At 58.5% G+C, this 27,168-nt stretch overlaps 5 protein-coding genes across 7 annotated transcripts; 3 read left to right on the top strand and 2 right to left on the bottom strand.

The window, feature by feature from the left end:
- Positions 1 to 1,479: 1,479 nt before the first annotated feature.
- Positions 1,480 to 6,552, bottom strand: CUTC (cutC copper transporter). Of its 2 annotated transcripts, XM_032994312.2 has the most exons (9): positions 6,467 to 6,552; positions 6,056 to 6,127; positions 5,924 to 5,983; positions 5,468 to 5,677; positions 4,175 to 4,210; positions 3,641 to 3,774; positions 3,012 to 3,039; positions 2,511 to 2,616; positions 1,480 to 1,919 (listed from the first exon to the last, which is right to left on the bottom strand). In XM_032994312.2, exons 2-9 carry the CDS (start codon positions 6,123 to 6,125, stop codon positions 1,808 to 1,810), a joined length of 756 nt encoding a protein of 251 aa, XP_032850203.2. In that variant the 5' UTR covers positions 6,126 to 6,127; positions 6,467 to 6,552; the 3' UTR covers positions 1,480 to 1,807. The 2 variants fall into 2 exon arrangements, with proteins under 2 accessions (XP_032850203.2, XP_042641717.1); XM_042785783.1 differs by lacking the exon at positions 5,924 to 5,983.
- LOC104355577 (cytochrome c oxidase assembly protein COX15 homolog) lies at positions 6,432 to 10,943 on the top strand. Of its 2 annotated transcripts, none has more exons than XM_042785707.1 (8): positions 6,432 to 6,538; positions 7,295 to 7,417; positions 7,665 to 7,851; positions 8,070 to 8,237; positions 8,754 to 8,835; positions 9,167 to 9,321; positions 10,232 to 10,345; positions 10,633 to 10,943. In XM_042785707.1, the coding sequence occupies exons 1-8, from the start codon at positions 6,525 to 6,527 to the stop codon at positions 10,762 to 10,764; spliced, it is 975 nt and encodes a 324-aa protein (XP_042641641.1). In that variant the 5' UTR covers positions 6,432 to 6,524; the 3' UTR covers positions 10,765 to 10,943. The 2 variants fall into 2 exon arrangements, with proteins under 2 accessions (XP_042641641.1, XP_042641595.1); XM_042785661.1 differs by lacking the exon at positions 6,432 to 6,538 and adding an exon at positions 6,567 to 6,872.
- A 59-nt stretch (positions 10,944 to 11,002) lies between these two features.
- On the top strand, positions 11,003 to 12,973 carry ATP6V0E2 (ATPase H+ transporting V0 subunit e2). Its single transcript, XM_032994342.2, has 4 exons — positions 11,003 to 11,353; positions 11,430 to 11,477; positions 11,715 to 11,861; positions 12,132 to 12,973. The coding sequence occupies exons 1-3, from the start codon at positions 11,250 to 11,252 to the stop codon at positions 11,806 to 11,808; spliced, it is 246 nt and encodes an 81-aa protein (XP_032850233.2). The 5' UTR covers positions 11,003 to 11,249; the 3' UTR covers positions 11,809 to 11,861; positions 12,132 to 12,973.
- A 664-nt stretch (positions 12,974 to 13,637) lies between these two features.
- On the bottom strand, positions 13,638 to 18,923 carry ENTPD7 (ectonucleoside triphosphate diphosphohydrolase 7). The gene is made up of 12 exons (XM_042785573.1): positions 18,784 to 18,923; positions 18,529 to 18,708; positions 18,218 to 18,423; positions 17,972 to 18,122; positions 17,459 to 17,562; positions 17,329 to 17,385; positions 16,710 to 16,858; positions 16,460 to 16,626; positions 15,483 to 15,807; positions 15,293 to 15,378; positions 15,011 to 15,172; positions 13,638 to 14,842 (listed from the first exon to the last, which is right to left on the bottom strand). Exons 1-12 carry the CDS (start codon positions 18,789 to 18,791, stop codon positions 14,614 to 14,616), a joined length of 1,824 nt encoding a protein of 607 aa, XP_042641507.1. The 5' UTR covers positions 18,792 to 18,923; the 3' UTR covers positions 13,638 to 14,613.
- Positions 18,924 to 19,580: 657 nt separating this feature from the next.
- On the top strand, positions 19,581 to 23,761 carry SLC25A28 (solute carrier family 25 member 28). Its single transcript, XM_042791298.1, has 4 exons — positions 19,581 to 19,916; positions 20,054 to 20,282; positions 21,167 to 21,223; positions 22,642 to 23,761. Exons 1-4 carry the CDS (start codon positions 19,590 to 19,592, stop codon positions 23,157 to 23,159), a joined length of 1,131 nt encoding a protein of 376 aa, XP_042647232.1. The 5' UTR covers positions 19,581 to 19,589; the 3' UTR covers positions 23,160 to 23,761.
- The last annotated feature ends 3,407 nt before the right edge of the window (positions 23,762 to 27,168 follow it).

Genomic DNA, 27,168 nt, shown 5'->3' with positions numbered 1-27,168 from the left:
CCACCTGTTGTCCACCATCTTATAACTTAAGTTTTCAAAATTAGGTATTGCTTCATGCCTGTCTCACACACAAGATCTGGTCCAGGACAGAGGCTTCTACAAGGCAATCTACAAATCAGTCCAGCCCTCACTGTTCAACTCGGCTTCTGAAGTGTTTGTTTCTCTGCTTTGTTATGCCATAAACCCATCTGAGTTCAAACCCCCTTTTTTTCTTCCCTTTTTTTTTTTAAGCTTTACGTGAAATGAAAGAACCAAACTCTGTTTATGATATGGCGGGGTGGCTGTGTCAGCAGAATATTAATGTTAATCCAGCTACTGCTATCTTAATCATCACCATGACTCATGAAATCTCACAACATAAGCCCTGAACTCTTAAATTGAGTATTCTGAACTATGTTGACTATAACCACAAATTTAATAATTTCTTTTTCTTCTGAGTTTGGATCCTTCCTACTGCCTGCCCAGCTGTCGGTGCCGAGGCAGGCTCTGACACCAGCACTACGCAGCCATTCCCTTCCCACCTCCTATGTTGAAAACTACCAGGTACATTCCCGAGGTGTGTTTTGGGAGACACAGATGCCTCTGATGGATCCACGTGAAAAGGTGAATGTACTCTTTGAGCTGAAGATATGCAGTTAGTCTTGGTTATAGGTTTTCAATGACCTGATTCTGTTTAAGGTGACAGAAGGTGCTGCCACCTTGTCAAATACTACATTTTGCTGTACATCCTCACGGGCTGTATGCTATTGCCAAGATGGGCCGACAAATCTGAACCCTGTTTTTTGCTTCCTAAGAAGGTCCGTTATCTCTGCTGTCAGGGAGATTCTCTTCAGCTTTGTGGATCTTTTAGAGAAGAGGAGGCTGCAAGAATAATAGTGCTTTATCTCCAGGTCTCTAATCTTTTAACAGACTACTCCAACACTGTTCAGATCTTTCGCTGGGTATTTTGCAGAGTAACTGGAATGAGTCTAAGGCTTCAATTCTGGCCAGACAGCAATAACCCAACAGGCACATTTCCCCATGCACTGTCTGGAGAACAAGCAGTCTGTGCTTCGCATTAGGAAAAGGACCTGGAAACTCGCTTAGAAAAAGCACCTTGTCCTCCCAAGGAATCTCATCATAGGCCCACCCCACCTCAAATACTCGTGGCTCACAGCCCAGGATGCCTCACAACCACCTCACCTAATCAGCCAGGTAGTTTGAAGCTCCTTCCCTTTAGAAGTTAACGTGTTCATCACCTCTACATATCAATGTGCTTCTCTCTACCTAGCAGCTGCTGCATTGCTAATCCCTACCTATTCTACCAGCTGACCACAGCAGGCCTTGTTTCCCAGCTGTGGCTATGACTTTTCCCTCCCTGGTACTCTGGATGTGATTGCATTCTCCTCTGGTGCAGCAGGGGCCTGATTAATTCAGGCTATGCAACACAGATCACAGTCTTACCTGTAAAATATAAATACATTTTTAAAAAAGCACAGCAAGAGGGAGGCAGCTGCAGTGTTTATTTGACAATCACATGCAGTGCTACACAATTCAGTCCCTCTACTTGCTCAGCTCCTTTCCTCCCAAATACTGCCAAACAGCTTGTTGCTGCAACATCTGGGAATGAGTCCTTTTATTTAAAACAGCCAACATAAGCTTCCAAGCCAGGGACTGGTCATTCAGGGGAAGCCGAGGGAAGAGATGTCAGGCTTCATCACCTAGTTGACATCCTCTGCAGCCTGAGGACGGAAGCAGTACCCATCTGTCCATGTGGCAGTGAAGACCCGGGAGCCTCAGCGCTCTTGTCCCAGCACGGTGCCATCCGCTACAGAATGTTCTTTGCGATTGCGTTCAGGGTCCTCACTTTGGCCACATCTGCCACCTTTATGGAGTATTCAGGGGCAGAGAAAGACGCTCCCATGGCAACATTCGGATTTCTGTCAGGAAAACCACTGGTTACTATCTGCAGATGAGTAAAACACACTAAGAAAAACCCACTATTTCCCCTAGTCTCAGCAGTGGACAGAGAACCTGCTGGTGCCACCCAAACCAAAGATGAGACAGTAACAGAAAGAAAAAAATAAACCAAAGGCAAGAAACAAGAGCGTCAACAGAAAGCCATTGCAGACCTGTGGACAAATGTAAGCCATTCCTCACCCATTCCTCAGAGGCACACCCCACTGGCCTCCCAAATCCTACATGCTTGTGGTCAAAGGTCTAAAGCAACTACACCAAAACCTGCCTTCCCAAGCGCCACACAAGCGCACTCACAAGCCCTAGGGCAGCAGTAGCAGAAGAAATGCCCCAAGGATCCGGTTCTGCATGGAGCTCATGTCCAGATGATGAGCACTGCTGGATTCATACACTGCAGAATACAGAGCCGGGCACTGTGATCCCAACCACAAGAGCACAATTAGCACCCAAGAAGCTGCTTGAGATTTATGCTTGTTCTACAAACTTGTGTTCACATTAATCCAGGTTTTCCCTTGTACAGCTTTGCTAAGAAATAAAAATAAATAATCACTTACCTGAACTTCATCCCTGAGTCCCGAGCTGAGCGAGCAGAGCAGTGAAACTCAGAAGCAGTGGAGCCTTCCAGAATCCTCTGCAGGTTGCGCTCTGTGATGCCACCTCCTGGTGGAAAGAATCCCGATGTCACATCCAGCGCAGATGGCACTGTCCCAGACCTGACATCACCCCGGGACCTACCCCCCTAAGGGACAAGCACCATCTACGCTGAAAAGACATCCCCTGGAACAGAGACCAAGGCATGTGAAAAGAAATGGGAGAAGCCTTGGCTCCTGTTCTCCCACAGATCTAGAGCCGTCCCCAAATCCTCCAGTGAGCAGCATCTGCAGGGCTCTGCCATCCCCCAGCTGGTTGTGTGGCCTTTACTCACACCAGGGCAGGAGCATCTCCTCCTGGGAACCTGGCCCAAAAGCCAGATCAGAGTGTGCATTCCAGGACAAGAGGCTAGGAAGCAGGGGCTAGGGACTACAGGACCTGTTATAGATAACAAAAAAAATTACCTGGCACCACCACAATTCTGCCCTTCGCCTGAAAGTAGAGTAACATGTTAGTGATATTGCTCAGCACTACACCTGCACATGCATTTGTGGGGCAGCAAAGAAACCTTACATGCAGCGCCTTCCGTAAGCTCACAGGTGTCACCATGGCTTATGATTTGCGCGCTCTCACCCATCTTTTTTGTAGTATTCATGTTTTACAAGGAAAAATGGAAAATAATTCTCAGCTACAGCTAAGACAACTTCTCACCATTCCCTTCTACCTCTCTAGCCCATCTGGCTACCTCTCAGGTACATCTGCTGCATTTTCCTAACAGGAACTGTGAGATGCCCATCACGGACCTCACTTTGCTGTTTGCATGGGCTAATTGCATCAGCTGTTGAAACCAACTCCCACTGCTCTCCTCCCAGTCTGCGAGCAAGAGCAACCCAACCAGGCTCTGCTGTGGGTGACTCTGGGGTCCAGCCTGCGTAGACTTGGGAAAAGAGATTAAGGCCAAGCCGGAAAGGGTGGGCAAGTGCTCCTTGACAGTTCTCTTACAGAAAGGAGGCCGCCTACCATAAAAGAACTGCCCCCAGGCAATGCCCAGGAAGCAGCCACGGTAACCCAGGGGAGCACAGGGAACACTTACCTGTTCTGCAAGCCTCTTAATTAAGGACAATCCTTCCAGCGCTGAGCTGTCACAGCCGCTTGTCAACACCCGCTCAAACCCCAGAGAAATCAGGGTCTCCAGTGCCACCAGGGGGTCATGCACCATGTCGAAGGCTGCGAGACCAATGCAGCCACTCAGAAATCACAGCTCATCATGCTCAAGCCCTGTTCCCCAGCCAGCTCAGGAGCCCAGGAAATTATGATAGAAAGGGTCCTTCTCACAACTGGTCACCCCCCCAGGGAGCCACAGCTCCTGACTATAATGTCCCCTCACAGCAGTGGCAGGGCCACCATGCTCAGCTCCTCAGACACCTCCACTCCACACAGGGCAGCGACACAGCCCTCACACCTGCATCCCCTCCTGGGAGAACAGCACAGCCACAGCCTGCAGAGCTTTACCTCTCTCCAAAGAGCAACCAAAGTTCATTAAGCTCAGCTCCCTCCCAGCCCCAACTTCCCCTGGCAGCAGTGCAGAGGCTGGTCCCTGCAAGGGCCACAGTCCCCCGCAACTCACCTCGGTGAAATGTGACTGGCAGGGGACGGCACACCGCTGCAACAAGAAAACACATGGTTAGTCAGGGCTGGTACAGAGAGTGCCTTGAGCTAGAACCATACAGCCCGTGAGATAAAAGGGGGCAAAGGCTTCTTGGACCCTTCCTGGGGAGCTCAAAAGAGTCCCAGTACTTGCTGGGAACAACACAGCTCCTGCGCCTTGGCCAGGCTCTTTGCCAGGAAAGAGTTCTGCCCTTTGAGGAAGCTGCAAACCTTTGTTTTTATGAGTAACACCAAAATCCCTCATCTCGTCTGGATCATGCAGTACCCTCATTCCCACCAGAGATGTCTTTCTCTGCAGAAAGGAAGTAGGGAAGTTGTATCATCTACCTGGGGAAGGGACAGGACCAGTGCTCTTTGAATGCAGGAGAGCTGAATTTTGTTATTTCTTTTACTACCTACAGTTTCTGCTCTCAGACCACTGCAAAACTTCACCATTTATTATGAAAAGAAATTCAACTGCCTCCTGCCTTGGAAACACTAGTTCCAGCAGAACACCTCATTGCTCTAGTGGAGGCAAATCCTGGCAAGACCCCTTTCTTCTGCTGCACTCCCTACAGCACCTTCACCTTCATATGAGAATCTCAGCACCACATCTCCAGGGAAAGGCTCAGACCTCTTTAGCTTTGGCTGTAGCTCACAGAGAAGATATGGAAACAAATTATCTTTCTCTCTGCATGTTACAGGTCTGGACTAACAATTTCCCACTGCAGCTTCAGTGGCCTTTGGTGTGTTTCTACCTCTCTCTCACTGTCTTTTCTCACTGGGTATGTTAGATGAAAAAATGAAGATGAGTTGCCAGCTACCCACAAGGCCAAAGGCCCGGAGAGATGTATCCTAGACACCTGTGGCAGGGATGTAAGGAAAAGAACAAAGGAAAAAAAAAAAAAAAAAAAAAAAAAAACGAAGAAGGGAAAGAATTCAACAATTTAATATTCTGATGGCCCCAAAGCAACCTCTCTCCTTCTTAGACCCTACTATTATGTCCCAGGTGGCCTCAAACTCTGTGTGAACTGCTTAGGATAATGGTCCTTGGTTTGCAGAGCTTTTTACTTATTTGACACCTCACAGGTATGACAACACATGAAACTAGAGAAGGCAGAGAGAGATGGCAAGGCCACAGGCAAGACATGCAGACCAAAGCACCCTGCGCCGTTCCTCCTACAGCATCGGACCACGCAGCTCTGAACTCCCGGCCCCAGCCCAGGTATTGCACAGAGCTCAGCACCACGTTTCTGACTGGAGACACCCTTACCCAGCAGCGCTGTGCAGAGCTCTGTATCGATGCGCCCATCCTCGGTGAGGGCCCCGAACACCAGCCCGTCAGCCCCGTGCAGCTTGGCAAGGCGGATATCAGCTTTCATCACCTCCACCTCCCGGTCCGAGTAGAGGAAATCGCCGCCGCGGGGCCGGATCATCACGAACACGGGGACCCGCACGCACTGCTTCACCACCTGCAGGAGTCCTGGGGGGGCGGGAGGGAGAGGGGCAGCTCAGCTCCGCGCTGCGGCAGCTCCAACCACCGGGGGAGGGGTGCACGGGGCATGCGGGGGCGCCAGGCTGTCGGGAGGAGGACGAAGGGAGAGGGGAGAGGGAAAGAAGGAGCTCAGGAGGGTGCGCCGGGCCCGCTGAGCCACCCGGGCGCAGGGGGGCGGCCCCGGAGGCGGGGGAGGACCCGGGCCGCCGCGGGGCGGGGGCGGGCGAGGCTCACCCATGCTCGGGGTGGTCCCTCCTTCCACGAGGCCCGCGCACAGCTCGATCCGGCCGGCACCTGTGGGGAGGCACGTCAGAACCGGCCCCGCCGGGCCCCGCCGCGCTGCCGCCCCCCTCCCCCGGGCCTTACCTCCGCGCTCCGCGTTCACGGCGGACTCCACTGAGTCCACGCACACCTCCATGAGGAAGCCATCGTCCATGCCTGGGGGAGAACGGCACCGTCAGCCCGTCCCGCCCCATGGCGGCCGCCCTGCCCTGCTCCGCGCCGCCGCCGCCGCCACCGCCACCTGCCCCGCCCCCGCCCCACTTCCGCCGCAGTCCCCGCCCCCTTCGCGCCCGCTTCCGGCCGCGCCCCCTCGCGGCCCGGGCCCGCGCCGCCCGCGGGCGCGAGGGCGGACGCGCGAGGCGGGGTGGTAGGGGGGGGCGGTGGAAGGCGGCACGCCTCGCCCGCGCGCAGCGGCGGAAGCCCCGCCCTCCCCGCCGCCGCAGCCCCGCCCCCGCCCCCGCCCGGGCCCCGCCCCCGCCTCACACGCGCCCTCACCTGCGCTGGCGGCGCGCGGGGGTCGCTGCTGCCTCTCGGTCACGTGCCGGGGATTGTCATGGTGACGCCCAGGTGTGTGTCCGGAAGGGCTCGCCAGGCTTCCGGCGGCGCGCGCGCCGCTTCCGGGGTCACGCGGGATGCTGCGGGCAGCGCGCGGCGGCGGGCTCCGGCTGCTCGCTCGCGGCGGGGGCGCTGCCGGGGGCCGATGGGGGCTGGCACCGAGACCTGGACCGGGACCCGGACCCGGGCTCGTCCCCGCCGCGCCGGGCCCCGCCGGTCTCCCTCCGCAGCGGCGGCTCCTACGACAGGCGCTCTCGCCCGCCGCGGCCCCGCCCGCCGTGGGGCGGTGGCTCCTGGCATGTAGCGGTGCCGTGGCCGGTGCCGTGGTGCTGGGCGGCGTCACCAGGTGAGCGCCGCGTGTCCCGCCCCGGGGCTGCGGAAGGGGCTAGAGGCTGGACGGAAGCAGCGGTCCCCGCCGCGCGTCCCGCCGGTCCCCCGACCTCGCGGCCCCACGCCAGGGCCCACCCCGACTGCGCCTGTGGGAGCTCCCCTCGTGTCTTTCCCCCTTCCTGGCTGCAGGGGGGGCAGGGCGGGGAGTGCCAGAGAGACGCTGCCCGCAGTGCGTTGATGCCAGCTGGGGATAACTTTATCTCACGCGTTTTTGGTGATTCTAGCTCTGTTTGATCACTCACAGGCTCCCTGGTTTCCACCCCGTTCCCAACTGTCAGTTTAAGGGTTGTCTGGTGCAGCCAACAGCTCTCGTTTGGGTTTGGTAGCTTTGCATACTGCCAGGGAGAGAACTGTGCCTGCTTGTGTCCCCGCTCCCAGGCTGACAGAATCGGGCCTTTCTATGGTTGACTGGCACTTGGTGAAAGAGATGAAACCCCCGAGGACGCAGCAGGAGTGGGAAGCCGAGTTTCAGAAGTACCAGCAGTTCCCAGAGTTTAAAATGTGAGCATGCTGAAGTGGAGGGAGGGTGGGCTGGGAGCATCCCTCCTGCAACTGAGCCACTCAAGGAACCCTCTTAAGAAGGGAAGTGTTTTCTAACATCACTAGGAAGGCACACACAGCCTTTCTGATGGTGGCTCCTTCGCCATCGCTTCCTTTCTCTGAGCAATTTGATCCCTTGTTGCACAAAGTACAGCACAGGACTGCTGCATCACATGAAACAGTGTTTTGTTTTAACTGTCTTTAACAGTCTGAATCATGACATGACGCTGACAGAGTTCAAGTTCATTTGGTACATGGAATATTCGCACCGTATGTGGGGCCGCGTTGTGGGTTTGGCCTACATTCTGCCCGCTGCCTACTTCTGGCGAAAGGGCTGGCTCAGCCGCCCCATGAAGGGCTGCATCCTGGCACTCTGCGGGCTGGTCTGCTTCCAGGTGAGCGAGCTCTGTAGCCGCAGGGATTAGCGGCAGCACCTCCTGTGAACATCTGATTGAGCATAGTTGAGAGAGTGGGATTTGTGGAAACTTGGGTAGTGTCAGTGCTGGTAGCTGGTTGAAGGTGGAGGAGACAAGTCGCTTTGCCCATAATGTTTTTTGAGTCTTAGCAGTTGCCACTGCCCTGTCCGGCTCTAACTACTCACCTGTTTTGTCAGGGACTGCTGGGATGGTACATGGTGAAGAGCGGGTTGGAAGAGAAGCCGGACTCTTATGACATTCCTCGGGTCAGTCAGTACCGTCTTGCAGCACATCTCGGCTCTGCACTGGTTCTGTACTCTGCTAGCCTGTGGACAGGGCTGTCTGTGCTGCTTCCGCAACACAAGGTACGGAGTGGTGTGTCAGGAGTCAAAAGCGCAGGATAGTGTCAATTCACAGGGTTGAGGGTGTGATGTGAAGGGCGAGGAAAGGGTGTGAAGGGTGACGGTGCTTCCGTTCTAGTCTCTGTTCCTGACTGATCTAATACTACATTACAAAATACTCTTTCTGTAAACTTCTTGATTATGGGACGTTTCCTTTGACTTGTGCTGTTCTGCTCAAAAGCGATTAGTCTCAGAGTTTGTGCAAGCTCAGACAGGGGTGTGCCGGGCTGGACTAAGTGGTTTGTGCCAGTAACCGTCCAGTGGCCACTTCAGTGTCTGTACAGGTTAGAATTGATTAGTTGTGTTTTTGAGGAACCACTGAGGTGTGACTGTGTTGAGTGATGGTCTCTAGATTCCTCCTGTAAAATACAGGCCAACCACTTGGCCTCTATATGGAGAGAGGGCTTTCCTTACCTGCTTCAAACAGCACTGGAGGTACTTTGCCGTGAATATTTCAATTTTTTTGTTTGTATTTTACAGTTACCTGAAACCCATCAGCTCCTTCGCTTGAGACAGTATGCTCATGGCACCACAGCTCTCATTTTTCTTACTGCTCTTTCAGGTAAGACTATTTCTCTCTGCTGTCCCATCTGCAGCTCATTCCTCTATGCCCTGTTTTTTTTTTCCTGGTCTGGTGGGGACTGAGAGCAACCCCATCATGTTCTCTGGGAAAACTTTACTGCTGTCAGGGAGCTTACAGTCAAGAACCTCCCTTACCAGTCTTTCCTGAGCAGGTGGAGATGCACCTTCTAGCCTGCCTGTTGCTGTGTGATCTCTGTATAAGTTTCTAAAAGAAATTCACAATCAGGCTGAGCTCTTGAGTCAGAGCTGTGCGACCTGGAGTGCCACCTTTGCCTCCTCTGGTAGTCTCATTTTCTGCTCTGGAATTGCAGGTGCCTTTGTGGCAGGGCTGGATGCTGGCCTTGTGTACAATTCCTTCCCCAAAATGGGGGAGCGCTGGATCCCAGATGATCTCTTTGCCTTCTCCCCCATGCTGAGAAATATCTTTGAGAATCCTACAACTGTACAGTTTGATCACAGGATCTTGGTAAGTGCTGTCTTCCTGCTATGTCTGCGCTGCTTCTCAGCTGCCTCCTGCAGCCAAGCTGCTGTCCTCTTTGGGCCGTGGTCCTGTCAGCTTGAATGATATCCAGGGTGTCTGAAGGTCCTGGGAGCGTGTTACCAATTTGCTTCTGCAGAAAGAGGAAGTTTGGCACTCATTTATTTTCAATGTGGTCTCCTTCCTTAAGGATGTCTTCCTCTTGCACGAGTTGCAGACCTTGTTTCTTTGTGTCTCCTTTTCCATAACACATGCTACAGAGCAGGGTAGCCCTCCCTATTGAAATGTCTGGGAAAGTTGTGTGAAATAAAACTTGGAAATCCCGATATTGAATACTTTCTCCAGCATTTCTGAACATGCTTTACACCAGTAGTGCCCTGTGAAAACACCTCAGCTAGTTAGAGCAATCCAGATAGTAAATACCACTGCCGGCACTGCTGTGGACTAAGCCATCACTAAGACTGAAACAAAAGATGAAGTGACTTAGAAGAGAAATCAGCTGGGCTGACCTGCATGGCAAGATTATGCTGGTGAGCTACAGCTGAACAGTGAAAATTAATCAGCTTTCCAGATGACAGCTTCCACCTGTAGCTGGCAAGGTGACAGATGGGGAGAGCGCAGAAATAATCCCTAATGACTTGAAGAAAGAGGAAAAGCTGTTGGAAAGTAAAGCATTAATTTGGAGAAAAACGTAACTCTCCGTAAGTTTAAATTCCAGGGTTGTTAACCCCTCAGGCATGGGAGCTCCAGGATTTAGCCATGGCCATTAACATGTTTCTACAGTTAAATACTGCTCACAGAATTTCTTTTACTGCGTGGAAGGCACAGCCGAAGGCCTCTGCACCTATTTCCTTTGAACTTTTATTGGAAAGGTGCTTGTTTCTCTTCCCTTCTGTAGGGAATTGCCTCAGTCACAGCTGTCACAGCACTGTACCTCTTCTCGCGGAAGATCCCACTCCCTCGCAGGACCAGGATGGCAGTGACTTCCTTACTGGCTGTAGCTTGCATGCAGGTACTGTCTCTTTTTTTCCCTTCTATTTTTTTTTTCCTCCCTCATGTCCTCTGTAGCACGTTCACAAGACAGAGCTGTCCCCAGCTCCAATCTGTGCTGGTCCCAAGAGCCTGGAGCTGAGAGATGGAGCTGCCTAGACCTGGGGCCTCACCATATTGCGTGCACAGTCTGAATTTGAGGGTGGGAAGTCTGGCTGTGGCCATGGGCCTTTACATCATCCTGTGTGCTGGGGATGTGTATCAGCGCTGCATCCACAGCTGCTCTTACCCCTTCTCCCTCCTTGGCAGGTGGGCCTGGGCATTGGCACTCTGCTGCTCTACGTCCCCACGCCGCTGGCCGCCACGCACCAGTCAGGCTCCCTGGCGCTGCTCAGCATGGCACTCTGGCTCATGAGCGAGCTCCGGCGGGTCCCCAAGTAACCGGTCGGAGAGAGAGCCCTCTCGGGGGAGCCGCACCGCTGGGGCCGGAGGCGGCAGAGACACGCCGAAAGACCCCGGGTGCACGGGGGGGGAACGGGCGCCCAGCCGGGCTGTGCGCAGGGAGGAAAGCGGCGGCGGGTGTGAGTGCGAACTTGATAACATAAAGGAGTTTTTACGGAGCGGCTGGTGTCTGGCTGGGCGCCTCCTTTCCGGAGCGAGGTGAGGAAGGACGTGGGGACCCCCGGCGGCTGCGGGCGGTAGAGTGCCGGGCCGCGCCGCCGCGGCGACGGGAGGGTGGCCGGGCTCCCTTTGGCGCCCCCTGGCGTCGGCCCGGCGTACGCCCGCCTTCGCGTCTCCGCCAATGGGAGGCGGCGGTGGCGCCTTCGCGCCGCGCTCCGCCCGCCGATTGGCCGCCGCGCGCGGCAGTGGGCTGAGCGGCATCCGGTGCGGCGGCTGTCGGGCTGTCGGTGCGGAGCGGAGCGGCCATGACGGCGCACAGCTTCGCGCTGCCGCTTGTCCTCTTCTCCGCCTTCTGGGGCCTCGTGGGCATCGCCGCCCCCTGGTTCGTGCCCAAGGGGCCGAACCGCGGGTGAGTGGCGGTTACCGGGGGCGGGGGGGTGGATCCGGGACCGGGCCTCACCGACCTAACGCCGGTGTCTCCGCAGGGTGATCATCACGATGCTGGTCACCACCGCCGTGTGCTGCTACCTCTTGTGAGTACCGCGAACCAGGCCCCGCTGCCGCCCCACCCCCATCCTCCGGTGTGGCTTCACGGGGCCCGGGAGCTGCTGCCCAGCCTCCTGCCCCTGGATGAACGGGACAGCCCCCGGGCTGCGGCCTGCCTCCTCCCTCCCGGGGCAGCAGTCCTCCTGCCCAGCCCCTTGAGGCAGCAGCATCCCGGGATCCTGGTCCCTGACTCAGGGCTGACAGCAGGTTGGGTCCCTTTGCAGCTGGCTCATCGCCATCCTGGCCCAGGCCAACCCCTTGTTCGGGCCGCAGCTGAAGAACGAGACCATCTGGTACGTGCGCTTCCTCTGGGAGTGAGCTGTCCCCAGGAGCCAGGACCTGAACAGAGACCCCCCCCCACAGTCGTCACCGTGAGTGAGCAGAGAGCTGGGGGGGGCAGAGGTGTCTCTATTTGCCTGCCTGTGTTTGGCCGGGGAAGGAGCTGCAGTCTGGTCCTTGCCGGGTGGGAGACGCTTTGGCTTTTGTGCATGGTGGCTGTGGTGAGCTGGTCTCAGCACAGGACTGCTGGCTCTGCGCTGAGCAAACCGAGCACTTCCCTTTGAGTCTGTGGTTCTCCAGGTTTGTGGGGGCTCCCTTGTGGGTGCAGTTTGGTGCTAATTTCTCCTTTCTCCTTCCCCCAGCTCTTGCTGCTGTTCCAGCCTCTACTTTCCCATACCAGGCAGCCCCCCAGAGGTGCTGGGACAGAGGCTGGACCTGCTGCCCTAGCACACCCTGAGCACTGCGACCTAGACCAAGGATGGCTGGGCCCCCGAGCATGGCAGGTATCACCCCTGCCTGGGATGAGGGCCCAGTAAGCCCAGCCCTGGGAGCAGCCATGCTACCAGGGAGCGATCCTCTCAGCTGGCAGAGTGCTGCAGTCACTGACATTGAGCACTGTCCTGGGAGAGATCTGTGTGTAGTGCCAGCGGATCCTGTCCCTGCAGTGCTCACCCTGCTCCCTCCAGTGCGCTCAGTCCTAGCCCCGCCAAGTGGAACCCCTGCTCCCAGCCCAAGCTGCCCACCTAGTTACCGTATCCCTGGTCATTTCAGGCACTGGCTGCCCCTCTGCCTGGAAAGGCAGGAGCCCATAGCATCTTCTGTTGTATGGTCAGTCCCCTGGGGTGATGGTGGTCATTGCTAAGACAGATTCTGGCCATGGATTTGAGGAGGGAGGGCTGATCCTGGAGGACGCCCTGGGTGTGATGAGATAGGTGCTGGGGTGCAGGGCAGGGGGTTCTGATGCTTGGCAGCCTGCTAGAGGGGATTAAGGGGTGCTGCATCTCCTTCCACCTCAGCAGTGAGGGTGCTGGAATAGTGTCTAGGTACCGCCACCGCCCCAACCTCTGTCCAGGTTCTGAGAAGAACTGAGTAGGGCATTGTGTTTTAGGTTTCCCCTTATTTATCAGATAATTTGTCTGTATTTATTTATTTGTCTGTGTTTGTTAAATTTGTGTTGTGGAAATAAATCCTTTTTCTAATAAGTGATGCTGGAGGCAGAGTCATGTGCTGCTTTGAGGCTGAAGAACAGTCTTGACTTTATTCAGACTTCTTCCCTTCCCCCTAAGCCTGCTCTTGCACCATGAGAACAAGGCTGGGATCTTCAGCTGTTGAGCAGGAGGTTGACAGCACACTCTATGGCAAATTTTATCCTTGATACCACCTATGCACTCATCCTGTGGGACCAGGGTCACAAGTAGGCTGTGCTAGAGGGAGAATGGGGAACCTGCCCCAGCCTCTCCTGTGGTAGGCAGCTGTGCTGGGGCCATCCCCATGGCTCTGCAGCAGCTGGAGAAGCTTGGTGGCCCCTTTCCTTGGCAATAATGTAAAAAGCAGGGAGCAACATATTCCAGGGACTGAGTGTGCTGACTCAACTTCCTTGTCTTAGGAGGAGGGCAGCAAAAGATGCTGTCTCCAAGGATCACAACGGTTCCGTTTGGATCAGAGCTTCCCTTGTTACCAGCTCAGGAGTTGAGCTCATCTCTCATTCTGCTGGAGTCACAGAGATCAGCTGCTGGCAAAAACAAGTCCCTCAACCCACCATGGTGGCACAAAGCAATGCTGTGCAGACAGGCGCTGGCCCCTGGTCATGCTGCCAGCCAGGAGCTGTTGCTGCTGGGGAGGTTCTTGCTAGAAAACAAGACCAGTGCTGGATGGCTCAAGGGGTTTGTTTATTGCTACAGGAATGGGAACAGCTGAGTTCAAGTAAAGTGACAAACTTCATTGGGTCATCATGGGCTCCAGGGCAGGGGAAGGCTTGTGCCTGTGCACACAGCCAGAGCCCCAAGCTGCCTTGGGGCAGAGCTGGGCCCCAGTGACGCGGTTGCCCCCTGGGCAGGCCCAGCCTGCGCTCACCGCTCACGGGGGAGAGAACTACAGGTCCTGGTGCTAGTGCCTGATTACTGTGTGGGACACCACGGGACAAACGTGCCCAGGAGGGAATGTACAAAAGGAAAGGCAGCCCACTTTAGTGCCTTAGGAACCAAGCCTTGAGCCCTCCGGGCTGAGCTTGGGATGTTGGCTAGGACCAGAGGAGGATTGTCCAAGGAGGGGAAGACATGGCAAAGAGCAGGACACCTCTTAATGCTCCAAGAGGGGCCGGGCTGGGCAGAGCAGCTTGGTGGAACTCATGGCTCACCTGGTTCCTGCAGTAATTTCGCTGGTGACTGCTGTTCTCCAGCCCCTGGGCTTGTAAGGGAGTGAGGAAAGGCCACCCCCGCTGATGAGCTACAGCACCTCACCAGCCTGCTCTGCAAACGGGTGACTGAGTCGGGGGGTGGCCCAGTGCTTCAGGTTCACAGCCCTGGGGCGGCCCCCTTGGTGATAGTGCTTATCTGAGGGCCTTGCCAGGGCTCCAGCCTTGAGCCTGATGGCAGCAGAGGACTTTGCTCTACACCGCCTAGCAAGGCAAAGGTCAGAGGCCAAGGAATGCAAAGATTAGGACTGGGGCGAGGCAGAGGAAAGCTCTGGTGTCTGTAGCTCCCTCAGCCCCCAGGCTCTGGTTCTGATCAGATGATGGAGTGCAGAGTTGAGATGGTCTTTAAAAAAGAGTCCAAGCCCTTGGAGTCCAGGCTGTCAGCCAGTCCTGGTTCTGATGATATGAGTGGACAGTGGGTACCACCAGTGTCAGGGCCCGTTTCCCTGGCCCGGCTGCACCACCACTTTGTCCAACCAGAGCAGGGTGAGCTGGGCCAAGCGCAGCTGCCGGTGGTGGATGTGGCGCAGCCGCAAGAGGTAGAGGACTATGGCCAACACTACAACCAGGATGCAGGCGAAGAAGATATAGTGGTTGTAGACAAAAGAGAGGCGCAGCCAGGAGGTGTGTGCTTGCCGGATGCTCTCCTGACGGAGATCCCTGGTGAGAGGAGAGTCAGGACGGGCTGTGAGATATCATGGGGCACTACCAGGGTCCGTACTGCCACTCCCCTTGCTTGGGGTGGCAGAGCCCTCACCCGGTGCAGTAACTTCTGCTTCTACCCAACCACCCTTCCCCTGAGTGATGCCATCAGCAAGCCAATGGTACCTGAGTGGCAGAAACCGCGTCTTGTAGAGGATGGCTCCCAGCGTCCACTGCACCTCCCGGTCGTACACCAGCTGGGCCGTGCGCAGGCTGGGGTAGTCCAGGGGAAAACGGAAGCCCTGGTGAAGGACTTGGTACATCCAGGCCGATTTGAAGCACTGATACCTGCGGGCACGGCACGCGGGAGCATCAGCCAGACGCTGCCACCTGCACCACTGTCCCTTACCCTAGCGAAAGCCCCCACAGGAGGTGCGGCCACGGCACCTCCCCAGCAAAGCCGCTTACTTCAGCCGGTGCTGGTCAGCATGCGCCGAGTAGAGGCCACCACGGAAGCGCTGGGTCAGCACCTCCCATCGCTGCCTGCAGTACTCCTGGGGGACAGGGAAGTCAGGGCTCAGAGCAGAGAAACGGCCTCCATTCCCTCCCAGCCCCAGGAATAGCAGCTCCCCAGCCCCCAGACTGAAACAGCACCCACCTGGGCAGCGGAGGTGAAGGTGGGGGCACTGTAGCGGCCCCCTAGGCGCAGCACATCCTCAGTGCAGTAGAAGAACTCGGAGAAGCCATAAAACTCGCTGTTGCTGAAGTCGATGGGTGCTTTGTAGGCCCCCACCAGGGAGGCCTGGCTGCTGTTGGGGCTGGCCAGGAGGGGCTGCAGCAGCTCTGCACAGGCCGGCCAGTCCCCTCGCCCCCGCACGTACAGGCTTTGGCCACCCCTCGCCACCGTGTCCTCCAGCCCCACGGGCAGGCAGGGGTCCAGGAAGGGCGTCTCGGGGCTCAGCCCTGTTTGCTGGCCATGGAGGCTGGAAAACAGACCAGGAAGGAAAGGCAACTGCGTGAGGAGGCCTTATACCACCCCCCAAAAAGCCTGGTCTAGCACTGTCCCACATCCCAGGCACCTGCGGGGTGCAACAAGGCACAGCCCATCCCAGCCAGCTCACAGGGATCTGCACCCCTGCACAGCCCCCAGGGACCTCGAGGCAAGGTTTGCTCCTGGCACAGGAGTACCTGGGCACCAAGCCTCTCCACCTCTGGCAACAGCTTCACGTAGCACTCTGGGAAGGGGAGACAGGAGACAGAGAGCTCGAGGTGGGGATGCAACGGAAAGATGTGCAGAGTGAACCGGTGCTGGAGAAGGAGGGAAAGTCAGAGCAGGAGAAACAAAAGTCACCAGAGGGGCCTCCCCAGAGCCTGCTGTGAGGGAAAGAGGAGGAAGGCAGGGAGCTGTGGCACTGATAATGCCTGCAGGGCTCAGCAAAGGGCAGTGCCCATGAACCCTGTGCCAGCCCAGGCATCTGCTGCTGCCACACAGCTGCTGCCAGCGTGGCTGTGGGATCTCTTATCACCACAGGCAGCTCTTGGGTCATATCCAACGAAGAGACGTCAGAATGAAGGAATCAGCACCCCGTTTCACAATACCCCAAGCAGGGGCACTGCTAGGCAAGGCAGCAATACCGGTTGTGCACATAGGTATGGTTCAGCACAAGTTCCTCGTAGCGCTGCCGGGCAAAATTGCCCCCGAAGCCCAGGAAGGTGTTGACATAGACACGGTACACGTGGCCAGTGTGCTGCACGTCGCAGCCCAGGTTGAATTCTGCCAGCAAGCTCTTAGCAGCCTCCTCCTGGGGACGCAGAGAGGTCTGTGATCAGCAGCGAGCCACTGAAGGCAGCAGCTGCTCTCAGGGTCAGCCGGCCAGATACACACCTGCTGCGGAGAGGAAAAGGCTCCGGAGTCGGGCACTTCGTAGGCGATCTGCAGAGAGGCACCCCCCATGTCCAGGATCCCAACTGTTCGTTTCCGAACCAGGGACTCTCCCTGGTCCCCCAGCGCTACAGTGACCACCGCGTCCTCCTCTGCAACCCACAGCAGCGTGTCAGCAAGGGGCAGGGTCTGGGGTGGCATCTCCTCCCTTCCACTGTTACCCCCACAGCAGCCTTGTGGGGCTTCTCCACCCCCGCAAGCAGCCCCCCAAGGATCATTGCAAGGCAGCAGGTCCTAGTACTCAGGGCTGGCTGCCCCCTGGCTTTGTGGGTTCCCCCAAAGGATCCATCACTGGAAACCACTACAGGAACACTACTACAAACACTCTCTCCCTCATTCTTCTCCCAAAATTCTGCAGGCATCCCCCTTGCACAGGGACTTGTTCCTGTTACCGGGGCAGGTGCCCCTCCAGGTCCCAGGTCCAGGAGAGTTTCACATGCATGGCTGGGGTGAAGCATTGCCTGGCCAGAGGGGCAGACTCTGCCTGCTCCAGAGCTTGCTCTTAGCTCCAGCAGGGCTCTGCTCAGACCCTCCCAGCTGCACTACAAGCAGCCAGACTCACCGTCCTCATGATCAAACCGGCCCAGGACAAAGTTGATGCCGATCCAAGCATAGACACCTGCACGAGACAGAAAGGGCCGTTACGGCAATATACGAAAGGGAACGAAGCAGTGTTTTGTGGCAGCTCCTACCTTCCTGTTTCCCTGAGATCACTTCTGCATGTGATTTAGAGAAGAGGAAATCAAACTCCAGGGGCACGTTTCTCACCAAGTCCTCCAGGATTGCAGCTTGCTGTCTGCAAAGGTGCAGGAGAAGGACGGATTGCTAAGGGACCTTCACCAGCGTGAAGCTTGTGAAAGAGCAAGAGACAGCAGGAATCCCACTGCAATACACCCCATATCCAGCCCCACGAGCCCTCCTGCTGCACCCAACGCGCTTTGGAGATGAGAAACTAGGTCTATCCATCTGAGACTTCAGTGAAAAGCGTCCCTTCTTGGTTCCCTCAAAAACTTCCTTCTGCAGCTCTTGCCACTCGCCCCCAAAACACACCCTTTCCCTTCTCAAGTCCATGTTCCCCCACCCCCACCACAGGATTCCTAATTCTCCCATTAGGTCCAAGATGAGGTAGCTGTCTTCCCCCTCCTCATGGCTGAGGGATCCCAGCGGGTCCTTAGCTCCCTCCAACAAGGACCAACAGAACTCACCTCTCGGGCAGCAGCCGCATACCTGCGGTGCACAGGATATAAAGTGGAGTTTCCTTGTGCTTCTGAGCCGGGACGTGGGCTGCCGCAAACTGAAGCAGAGGGCGCAGGTAGGGCGTCGCTTGCTCGGGGGCTGCCGCTGCCACGGAGATGCCTGACCCGGGGTGGGAGGCCGTGAGCCAGCCGTACCCGTCCTGTGTGCCCTGGGGGGGGGCCTCGGGGCTGGGAGCGGAGAGGGGTGACACCAACCTGGCTTAATTTTCTTGACGACGGGGTGGCTGCTCCGGTCCCTCATCTGCTTAATGTCCAGCAGGTCGTGGGGGTTCCCGTTGTGCGGGGGCCAGAAGTAGACAAAGACCCGGGACCCGCTGCTCCCACAGTCGATGACCACTCCGTAATTCAGGGCCGAATCCTCGGTGTCGGTGGCCGTCAGCTCCTCCGCCCGCGCCAGGTACCTGGGGCCCCGAGCAGGGCGGGGAGGGGGGGAGGGCACAGGGCACCTCAGCACCGGCGGGCAGCGGCAAGCCCCGGGCCCCCAGCAGCCCCCCGGCCCCGCTCACCTCTCGCCGCGCCGGGTGGAGCGGGACGGCGCGGCCCAGCGGCGAGGAACGGTAGCCACCAGCAGCAGCAGCAGCAGCAACCCCACGGCGAGGGCCAGCCCCAGCACCGCCGGGCGCTGCCGCGGGCACGGGCAGGGTCCGGGTCCCGCCGGGCGCCGCGACAGGCAGAGAGCGCCAATTCTGCGGGCAGAGGCCACAGCTCAGCACCGACCATGGCACGGCACGGCCCCGGCCCCCCAGCCCAACCCCGCTCACCTGGCCATGTGCGCCCGCCGCCGCCTGCCCGCGCATCGCCCCGCGGCCGGCACCCGCAGCCGGCACCGGCGGCCACGTCACCAGGAGGCCCCGGCGCGGCCAATAGGGGCCCCCGTAGCCGAGCCCCGCCGGGCGGCGCCCCGCCCCCCTCGGCCGCGGAACCCTATCGGCCCCCGCCCCATCCCGGCGGAGCCACGCCCCCTCGGCCCGGAGGCCAATCCCGACGGAGCGGCGCCCCCAGGCGGCCGGAAGCGGTGTCCGGCTTCGCCCTTGCTCCCGCGCCCGACCTTCGCCGGGAGACGTCACGCAGAAACTTCCCCCCACGCGCCCTATCGCGGCCTCCCTGCCGCCCGCGCCCAGCCAACCCGCGGCGACCAAATAAACAACACGCGCCCGGTGCCGGAGTGGCGGGCGAGGCGACCAATGGTGGCTCCCTGGCCCCGCCGAGAGGAGCGGCGGGCGAGCCAAAGGTCGCGGGCTCGCCGTCCAATGGGCTGCGCGGCTGGGCGGGGCGCGAAGTTGAGGCAGCCAATGAGCGGTGCGGAGCGGCAGGGCGGGGAGTCCCGGCTGCCAACGGGCAGCGCTCCCGAGCGCTCCGGAGGGAGCGGCCGGCCGGCGGCGGCGGCCAATGAGCGCGGGGCGCGGGGATTGGCGGGCGGCGGGCCGAGCCAGTAGGCGCGCGGCGGGGGCGGGTGGCGGGCGGGGGCGGCCAATGAGTGCGGTGGGACGGGGCGGGGCGCGAGCCGGGGCGGGGCGGGACGGCGCGGGGCCCGGGCGGCGGCGGCGGCGGCGGCGGCGGCGGCGCCATGGAGCTGGGGGCGGGCGCGGGGGCGGGCGCGGGCCCCGGTGCGCGGGGCGGCGCGGAGTCGGGCCGCGTCCTGCTGCTGCTGATGGGCGGCGGCGGCGGCGGCGCGGGCCGAACGCGGCGGGGCGGTGCGGGGGCGGAGGCGGGGCCAGGTCCCGGGGCCGGCCCGGGGGGGCCCGAGGCGGCGCGGGGCCCCGAGCCGCGGTCCTCGCCCGCCCCCGACTACGAGGCGTTGCCGCAGGGCGCCGCCGTCTCCACGCACATGCTGGCGGGCGCCGTGGCGGGCGTCATGGAGCACTGCGTGATGTACCCCGTCGACTGCGTCAAGGTGCCGGCACCGGCGGCGGGGCAGGGCGGGGCGGGGAGGCGGGCGGCAAACCGGGGCCTACCGGGGAGGGAGGCGGGAATTCGCCCGGCCAGGCCCCGCGGGGGTGACGGGCCGCCCGCCCGGGCCTTGTGTTCCAGACGCGGATGCAGAGCCTGCGGCCGGAGCCCGCCGCCCGCTACCGGAACGTGCTGGAGGCCCTGTGGCGCATTGCCCGCACCGAGGGCGTCTGGCGGCCCATGCGGGGCATGAACATCACCGCCACCGGCGCCGGCCCGGCCCACGCCCTCTACTTCGCCTGCTACGAAAAGTTAAAAAAGACGCTGAGCGACATTATCCACGCAGGGGGCAATAGCCATGTGGCCAACGGTACTGCTCCCCATGCCCCCCACGGGGGGCCACGGGGGCCGCCTACCCACCCACCCACCCACTACGCCGGGGTGGGGAGCGGGGTGGGGAGAGGCTGAGCTTTTGGCGGTAGGGAGGTCTGGTCTGGTCCCGCTCGGCTGCAGGGGTTGGGTTGCCACGGATGTCCTAAAGCCCTGTGCTCTCTGCAGCCGCCGGCCAGCTGCGCGGTGCCCCAGTGCCACGCCGGCGTGGTGCCGGGAAGGGGGGAGCACCAGTTCTGCGCCTGCCGGAGCTGCCCCCAGGTATCTGGCTTGAAGCAGGTTAGTGGCCCCGGCTCGGAAGGATGCCGGTGGACGGGAGCTGCCTGCAGATGAGCCAGGACCGGCTGCAGCCCCCTGTGTTGATGGTGCCAGAGCTCGCCCCAAGGAGTGCTGCGTGGTTTCGGAGCCAGTCTTGCCATGGTGCCCATTCTTCGTCTCGTGGAGCCGCTGCGGAGGGGAAAGCATGGGGCTGAGGGGAGAGCAGGGCACGTCCCACCTTAGGCGGGCGTGCAGCGAAGCGCTGCCAGGTTTCTCCTCCTCCACGGGTCATGGGGACGCTTGCTGTCCTCTCGGCCCCTGCCAGCTGGTGGCATTGGCCTGTCCCCTGAGAGCTGGGCCCCCGTGAGTCCCAGTGAGCCCGTGGGACTTGACAGCCTGTTGCAATCCTCTCCCTCTCTTGAGCTCTCTCTGGGTGGGAACTGCTGAGGACCGGCCCACCTCTTGGAGGGGAGATGGAGGCCGCATTCAGATCTCGGCCTTTTCCAGGGGCTTCCTCCTGTGCCTCGATGGGGGACTCGGGGCTGTGGTAGAGCCCCGGGGTCCCTCACCTTCCCCCCCTCATATCTGGCAGTTCTTGTTTTGCAGGTGCAGCCGGGTGTGTAGCAACGTTGCTCCACGATGCAGCCATGAACCCTGCCGAAGGTAACGATGGTCCTGGCCTGCTGGGGAGGGGAGGATCGGGGGCTGCCTGTGCCACTCGGGTCCCTTCTGCAGCACGGAGGGTGCTCCCATTGCTCGCCTGACCAAGGATCCTTTGGGGGTCAGTGGCTGTGGCTCCAGTTAGGGAGCCCAGTGGCTGCCTGTTATGGAAGGGGTAGGTAGAAGAGATTAATTTTGGGGAGCACAGCAAACCCCGGCTTAAGAGGAGCTGGGAGGGTGCCAGCCTTTCGCCCATGGGTTTGGTTGGTGACAGTTACCTGGAAAAGGCGAGAGAGACACCATCCATGCTGTGCAAGTCATTCCAAGTGTGTGAAAATTGGGTGTTGCTGTGGTGAGATCTTGGGAAGATACGGTATGGTTCTGGGCCTGTGTTCAAGAAGAAAATGGAAAGAATGAGGATACCAAAAGCATGCTAGAGAAGTCAGAAGAAGGGATATCTTGTGTTGTGGAATGTCTGGAAGATACTGATTTTGTTGAGCCTGATACATATGAAAATGTCAGAGGGAGTTTTTAATTAAAATCTGTGAATGTGGTGGGAGAAGGAGGAATAACGAAGAAAGGCCAGTCATGAATTTATTTTTTCCTTTTAAAACTGGAAGGCTCATGACAGCACAGGCTCCAGCTGATCTGGTCCCAGCAAGGCTCCTGCCTGCCCGCTGCCTGGCTCAGGCCCTGAGGAGCTGGTAGCTGTGTGGCCAGACCATTGTCATTCCGTCCCTGAAGCTTGTCTTCTTACCGTGACTATGCTAGTTTGTAATCGCGTCGTTTTTAGCTCCTTGTGGTCACGGTGAGATATGGGGAGGCAGGACAGCAGCAGGCTGCGCTCTGGGCTGCCCTGCTCTTGGGTGTCAGAGGGGTGGGTTGGCGTTTGGTTCTTGCCCCAGAGTAGCTGGGTTTTGGCAGTAGCTGCTAACAGTTCCTGGCTGGTGGGCTCTGCAGTGTGCTGTGGTTATTCTGGGCTGCAGCGGGGGCAGCTGGGGAGGGACAGGCTCATCCAGATCAAGATCTGTCTGGAAACTAAGAGAATAGATGCCGAGGGGGTTCTCCTGGTGGCTCTGCGGTGGTGGTTGGGGAGATGTCAGTCACTTGGGAGCAAGGGTGGATCTGGAGCATAAGCGCCTGGGTATCAGGATGTTCCCTGGGGCTGCAGCAGCTGCACGGCTTGCAGGTGGTGATGTCTGTGCGATGGTGATGCCTTGGCAGATCTAAATGGCTGCGGTCCTGCCTGAGGACACACAGGGCACTGCTGGTCCGAGTTGTCCATCATTGGCTCTTAAGCCAGTGTGACCAAACTCTGGGCACTTGGAGAAAGCCTGGCTTTGCACTTACCCTTTCTCTCTCCTCTTCCTCTCTGCGCCTGGGTCCTGGCTCTGCTGCTGGCTGCCACTGTCTGTCCCAAGTGGTTAAACAGAGGATGCAGATGTACAACTCGCCTTACCAGCGTGTGACGGACTGTGTGCGGGCTGTGTGGCGCAACGAAGGGGCCGGAGCTTTCTACCGCAGCTACACCACCCAGCTCACCATGAACATCCCCTTCCAAGCCATTCACTTCATGACCTACGAGTTCTTGCAAGAGCAGCTCAACCCCCACAGACAATACAACCCAAGCTCCCATGTGGTCTCCGGAGCCTGCGCGGGGGCTGTTGCTGCCGCTGCCACTACACCTTTGGACGTTTGTAAAACACTGCTCAACACCCAGGAGTCCCTGGCCTTGAGCTCCAACATCAGTGGACACATCACAGGCATGGCCAATGCCTTCAGGACGGTGTACCAAGTGGGCGGTGTGACCGCCTACTTCAGAGGGGTCCAGGCGAGAGTCATTTATCAGATGCCCTCAACGGCGATCGCCTGGTCCGTGTACGAGTTCTTCAAATACATCCTCACCAAGCGCCAGGAGGAGCGGCGAGCTGGGAAGTGAGCCAGAGCCAAACGCCGTTCCAGACCTGCTTTACCTCCCCTCCTGGTTTGTCTTCTGACTCCTCTCCCTTTCAGTTTGGTTTCTGTTGAAGAGAGGGAGCAGCGAAGTGAAACCCTTCTGGGTTTATCGATGTCTTTTTTTTGCCTGTGGCCGCTGCAGCTCTGCTCAGGCTGCACAGCTTGCTCTCTCCCCCGGGTCCTCCGAGATGTCCCACTGGGAGCTGCAGCCCAGGTCATGTCCCCTGGCACTTCTGTGGAGCTGTGCTCCTGTCCTTCCCTTAACCAAAGCCTCCTCTCATGCAAAGCTCGCCCCTCATCGGAGGGGAAGGTGAATGTCCTGCCCTGCCACTGGCAGGGCCAAGCTGAGCTCGCAGTCGCCGGGGAGGGGGCAGTGGCGGCAGCGCTGCCCGGGATGCTGCGGGCTCTGTCTGGCTCTTGGCTGAAGCAAAGTATAAGCCTTGCCGTTGTCTTGTAGCACGCACACATGATGCTGACTGCCCTGATGGTGGTGGGTGAGGGGGAGGATGGCACTTGAGGAGGGGAGCCTGTAGGTTTGTTATTGTTCCTGCTCTTGACACCTCCAATAAAAACAGTTCTGCTCTATCCTCACGTCCCCTTCTTACTCCCGCGCAGCCCAGCTCCCAGCACCGCTCCTCTCTGACTCTGCTCGGTGCTGAGCTCTTGACGAGTGCCAAGGCAGAAGGGAAACGGGGTCTGGGGGTGACAGTGGGATGAGGGGGCCTGCTTGGCCCGGCCACCCTGGCAGCGTGTAGGGAGGAGGGTGGTCCCCATCCCCTTTGGCCCATGGCCTGCTGCTGGCCTGGGTTGTGACCCCACTAGAGAAGTTGAGGTTCATACCCCTCAGCCAGCCAGTCCCACACCCTCAGCGTGACTGGGCATCCTCGGGATGCCTCCATACCACTCCAAACAGAGGTGGTGGCAGGAGGGTCTTGGGTTGTGTGTGTCAGGGACAGCACAGGAATTTTATCTGGGTGAGTCTGGAGGGCTTTGTGCACCTCACAGAGGAGGTTTGGGACTCAGCAGGGCTTTTATCTCCTGATTTTGAGTAAACCAGTTTGGTATTTGATGAGCATCTTAAAACTCTACTAACATACTTGCTCGAAGTATTAATCTAATGATCCATTTCCAATCTAACCATTGTTAATAGAGTAGCATATTTTTTGACCATTTAGTTAACTGTTTTGATACCAACTTCTTTTAGAGTCCCACCCAGCTCTGGACCTGTGAGCCAGCCTCACTGGGATGTGTGCTGAGCACCAAAGTAACTCTTAGTTGCGCTGACCCTCTAAGACCAGAGCTCTGCGTTCCTCGAGCCAGGTGATGCCTGACCCTCCCAGGATGCTCCATAGTGCCTGCAGGAGTGGCGTGTGTCCCAGGGTTCCATGCCCAAAATAAGTGCCTCGAGGAAATGTGTTCACAGCTGTGGTATGTGCTGCCGGCGAGCATCTGGGTCAGCTCGGGACTGCTCCAGAGGACCCACTGGCCTGGCCTGCACAGAGGGCTGTTGGGGTGGGCTGTGGCAAGGGAAAAGAGGGGTTTTCCTGCAGCTGGAAAGGCTGCTGGGTCAACTGGGGGGATGCACAGCCCTCAGGAGCATCAGGCCCCAGCACTGCAAGGGGGATGGAGGGCAGGGACCCCCCCACTGCAGGGCTGGGTGCTCAACACCATGCCCCAGCCCAGCCCTGACTCCACCTTCCCCTTATGCATCTTTCTTGCCCTGGTTCCTGAGTGTGGGTGATGGAAGTTAAGTGACTGCCCATGGGATTTTGTATGGCTGCCCAGCAGGTCTGGGTGACCGTGGGCACAGCAGCCACAGCTGCTGCTCTGCAGCCCAGGTCCATCTGGGTTGTGTGCTGTCCCCACCATCTGCTCCCTGGCATGGGCTGCAGGCTCCTGCTCCCTGCATTTTCTGCACAAGTGGGAGGATGAGAAACTCCTTAAAGAAATAAAGTCTGCTGAAGGCCAGGAGCATCCAGTTTTCCCACCATTTCAGGAGCTGGGGCTTTAAGAAATAGCCTGAGTATTGCAAGATTTGGCAGCCCTGAGGCTCCTCCACCCAAGAGGGAGAAATTTGAGAAGCAGAAATGGCTGGGAGAGACCAGGGGAGGATTAGCTTGGTGGGCAGGGCAAGACGGGTACTACTGGGCTCTGCCAGGATGGGTCTCTCTGCCCAGAAGCTGAAAGCTATTGGCAGCAGAGCTGCAGCTTTGCCCTTAGCCCTCACCACACACTGGGACAATTGCAAACCCCACGGAAGGAAAGGCATAAATACAGGCTGGGGCTGGGGGGAAATTCACAGTATTAATCCATCAGCCACTGGAAGAAGCTCTATAAATGTCAGCAAGCAAAGGCATGATTGAAGGTGACTGCAGGATGTTTCCAGGAATAGCTGCCCACAGAAGTGTTGAGGGAGGGAGCAAGACCCCCAGAAAGGGGGAGATGAGAAGTCCACATAGCACAGAGATGCTGCCATATGAGCAATTGGCCTGAAGGACTGCCCTGGCAAGGGCACGGCCTTTCTGGTCTCCCGGTGCTTTGCCAGTTTACCCAGCAGCAGCTGTGTGTTGCCCAGTGCAGGCAGCAGCAGCCCTGTGGAGGATGCCCGTGAGGGGTCTGGCGCTGCAGGGATGGCAGAGCCGCCCGGGGCTTTCCAGATAAGCCTTGGGCCAGGCCACGAAAGACTGGAAAAATCCCCTGTCCTGCTGCCACCTCCATCCCCTGAGCTGAACCTCTGCCACAGACAAAACCTGGCCGTAGTGGCACGCAGCAGCTCCCCAGCTCTGCCAGGGTGGGGGTGTCCCCACACCAGCTGGTCCCGTTCCTCTGGCACATTTGGCATGATGAGATGCCCAGAGGTAACAGAGTTATTGTCTGGTTCAGCTACGGCCACTGCTTTCTGAGGCCTGGTAACACCTCGGTGAAGCCACACTGCTCTGGGTCTGTACTACAGCCTCCTAGGTATTTGGCCGTGCTTCGGGTGAGATCCCTCCTACAGCCTCTTCTGAGTAAAGAGACTATTTTTGGCTTTCCAGCAAGGAAGCTGTGCTCAGGCCGGCAGAGTTTTGGAGACAACCCCTTTTCCTTTCACCTCCCTGCAGGATCCCCGGCAACATTCAGCTCTGGCAGGGATTTGCTGCCTTGCCTTCCTGTGTCCAGCTGCGCCCTCAATCCCTGTCCTGTCGCTGGTGCTGGGGGTGTCCCAGTTGGGGTGAGCCCTGCAGCCCCTGAGCAGGCAGAGCCGGGCAGCGCTGCCAGCCTTGCCCCGTTCCAGGTAATAGATCTGGGGCTGCCGCAGCTCTGCCATGACATGAGCCCAAGCTATTTCAGGCAGCCCAAGTTCACCGTGCCAGGAGCAACTCGGGAGCCCCCAGCCACCTTCCTGGGGTAACTGGAGACACCTCCACTCCCACAGGTTAAGGGGAGGGCTGGGGTGAGGGGAGCTGTGTAGGGGTTCATCACCTCCAGAGCAAGAAGGGGAGACCCCTCCAGTGTGTCTGCCCTGTTCCTTTAGCTGAGGGCTGGTGGGCTCCTGTGCTGCTCCTGCCTTGGGGACCCCACACAGGGTGCTGGGTCCCAGCCCACAGGCACCTTTGCCAACCCAGCTCAGGGACAGGCTGGGGGGCAAGGGTGCTGCCCTGCCAAACCACATCCCTGGCCTTCCTCTGCCAGTGCCCTGGGCTACCTCAAGCTTTCCTGCCCCCCAGCCCATCTGCAGTGGGTGCCTGACAGCCCTGCTCAGTGGGAGGAGGTGGCCAGAGCCCACAGAGAACACAGAGGTGGGGTCCCAGCCTCCCTCTAGCCCTGACCCACAGTGGCTCTGGGATTCTTCAGGGTTCTGTCAGACCCCAATAAAGTCGTACAAGTTCTCATGACCCCATGGCCTTATAGCAGTGGTAAATGTGGGTGCTGGGGCTGCCTGGACACAGAGCAGACATTGCCTCTGGTGGGCCCTGGGAAACCTTCTTCTGACCCACGCTGCTGCCTGGCTT

Source organism: Tyto alba, unplaced genomic scaffold (genome assembly GCF_018691265.1).
Source record: "Tyto alba isolate M040663 unplaced genomic scaffold, T.alba_DEE_v4.0 Super-Scaffold_1, whole genome shotgun sequence".
NCBI classification, from domain to species: domain Eukaryota; kingdom Metazoa; phylum Chordata; class Aves; order Strigiformes; family Tytonidae; genus Tyto; species Tyto alba.
This window is presented reverse-complemented; position numbering and strand designations above follow the sequence as displayed.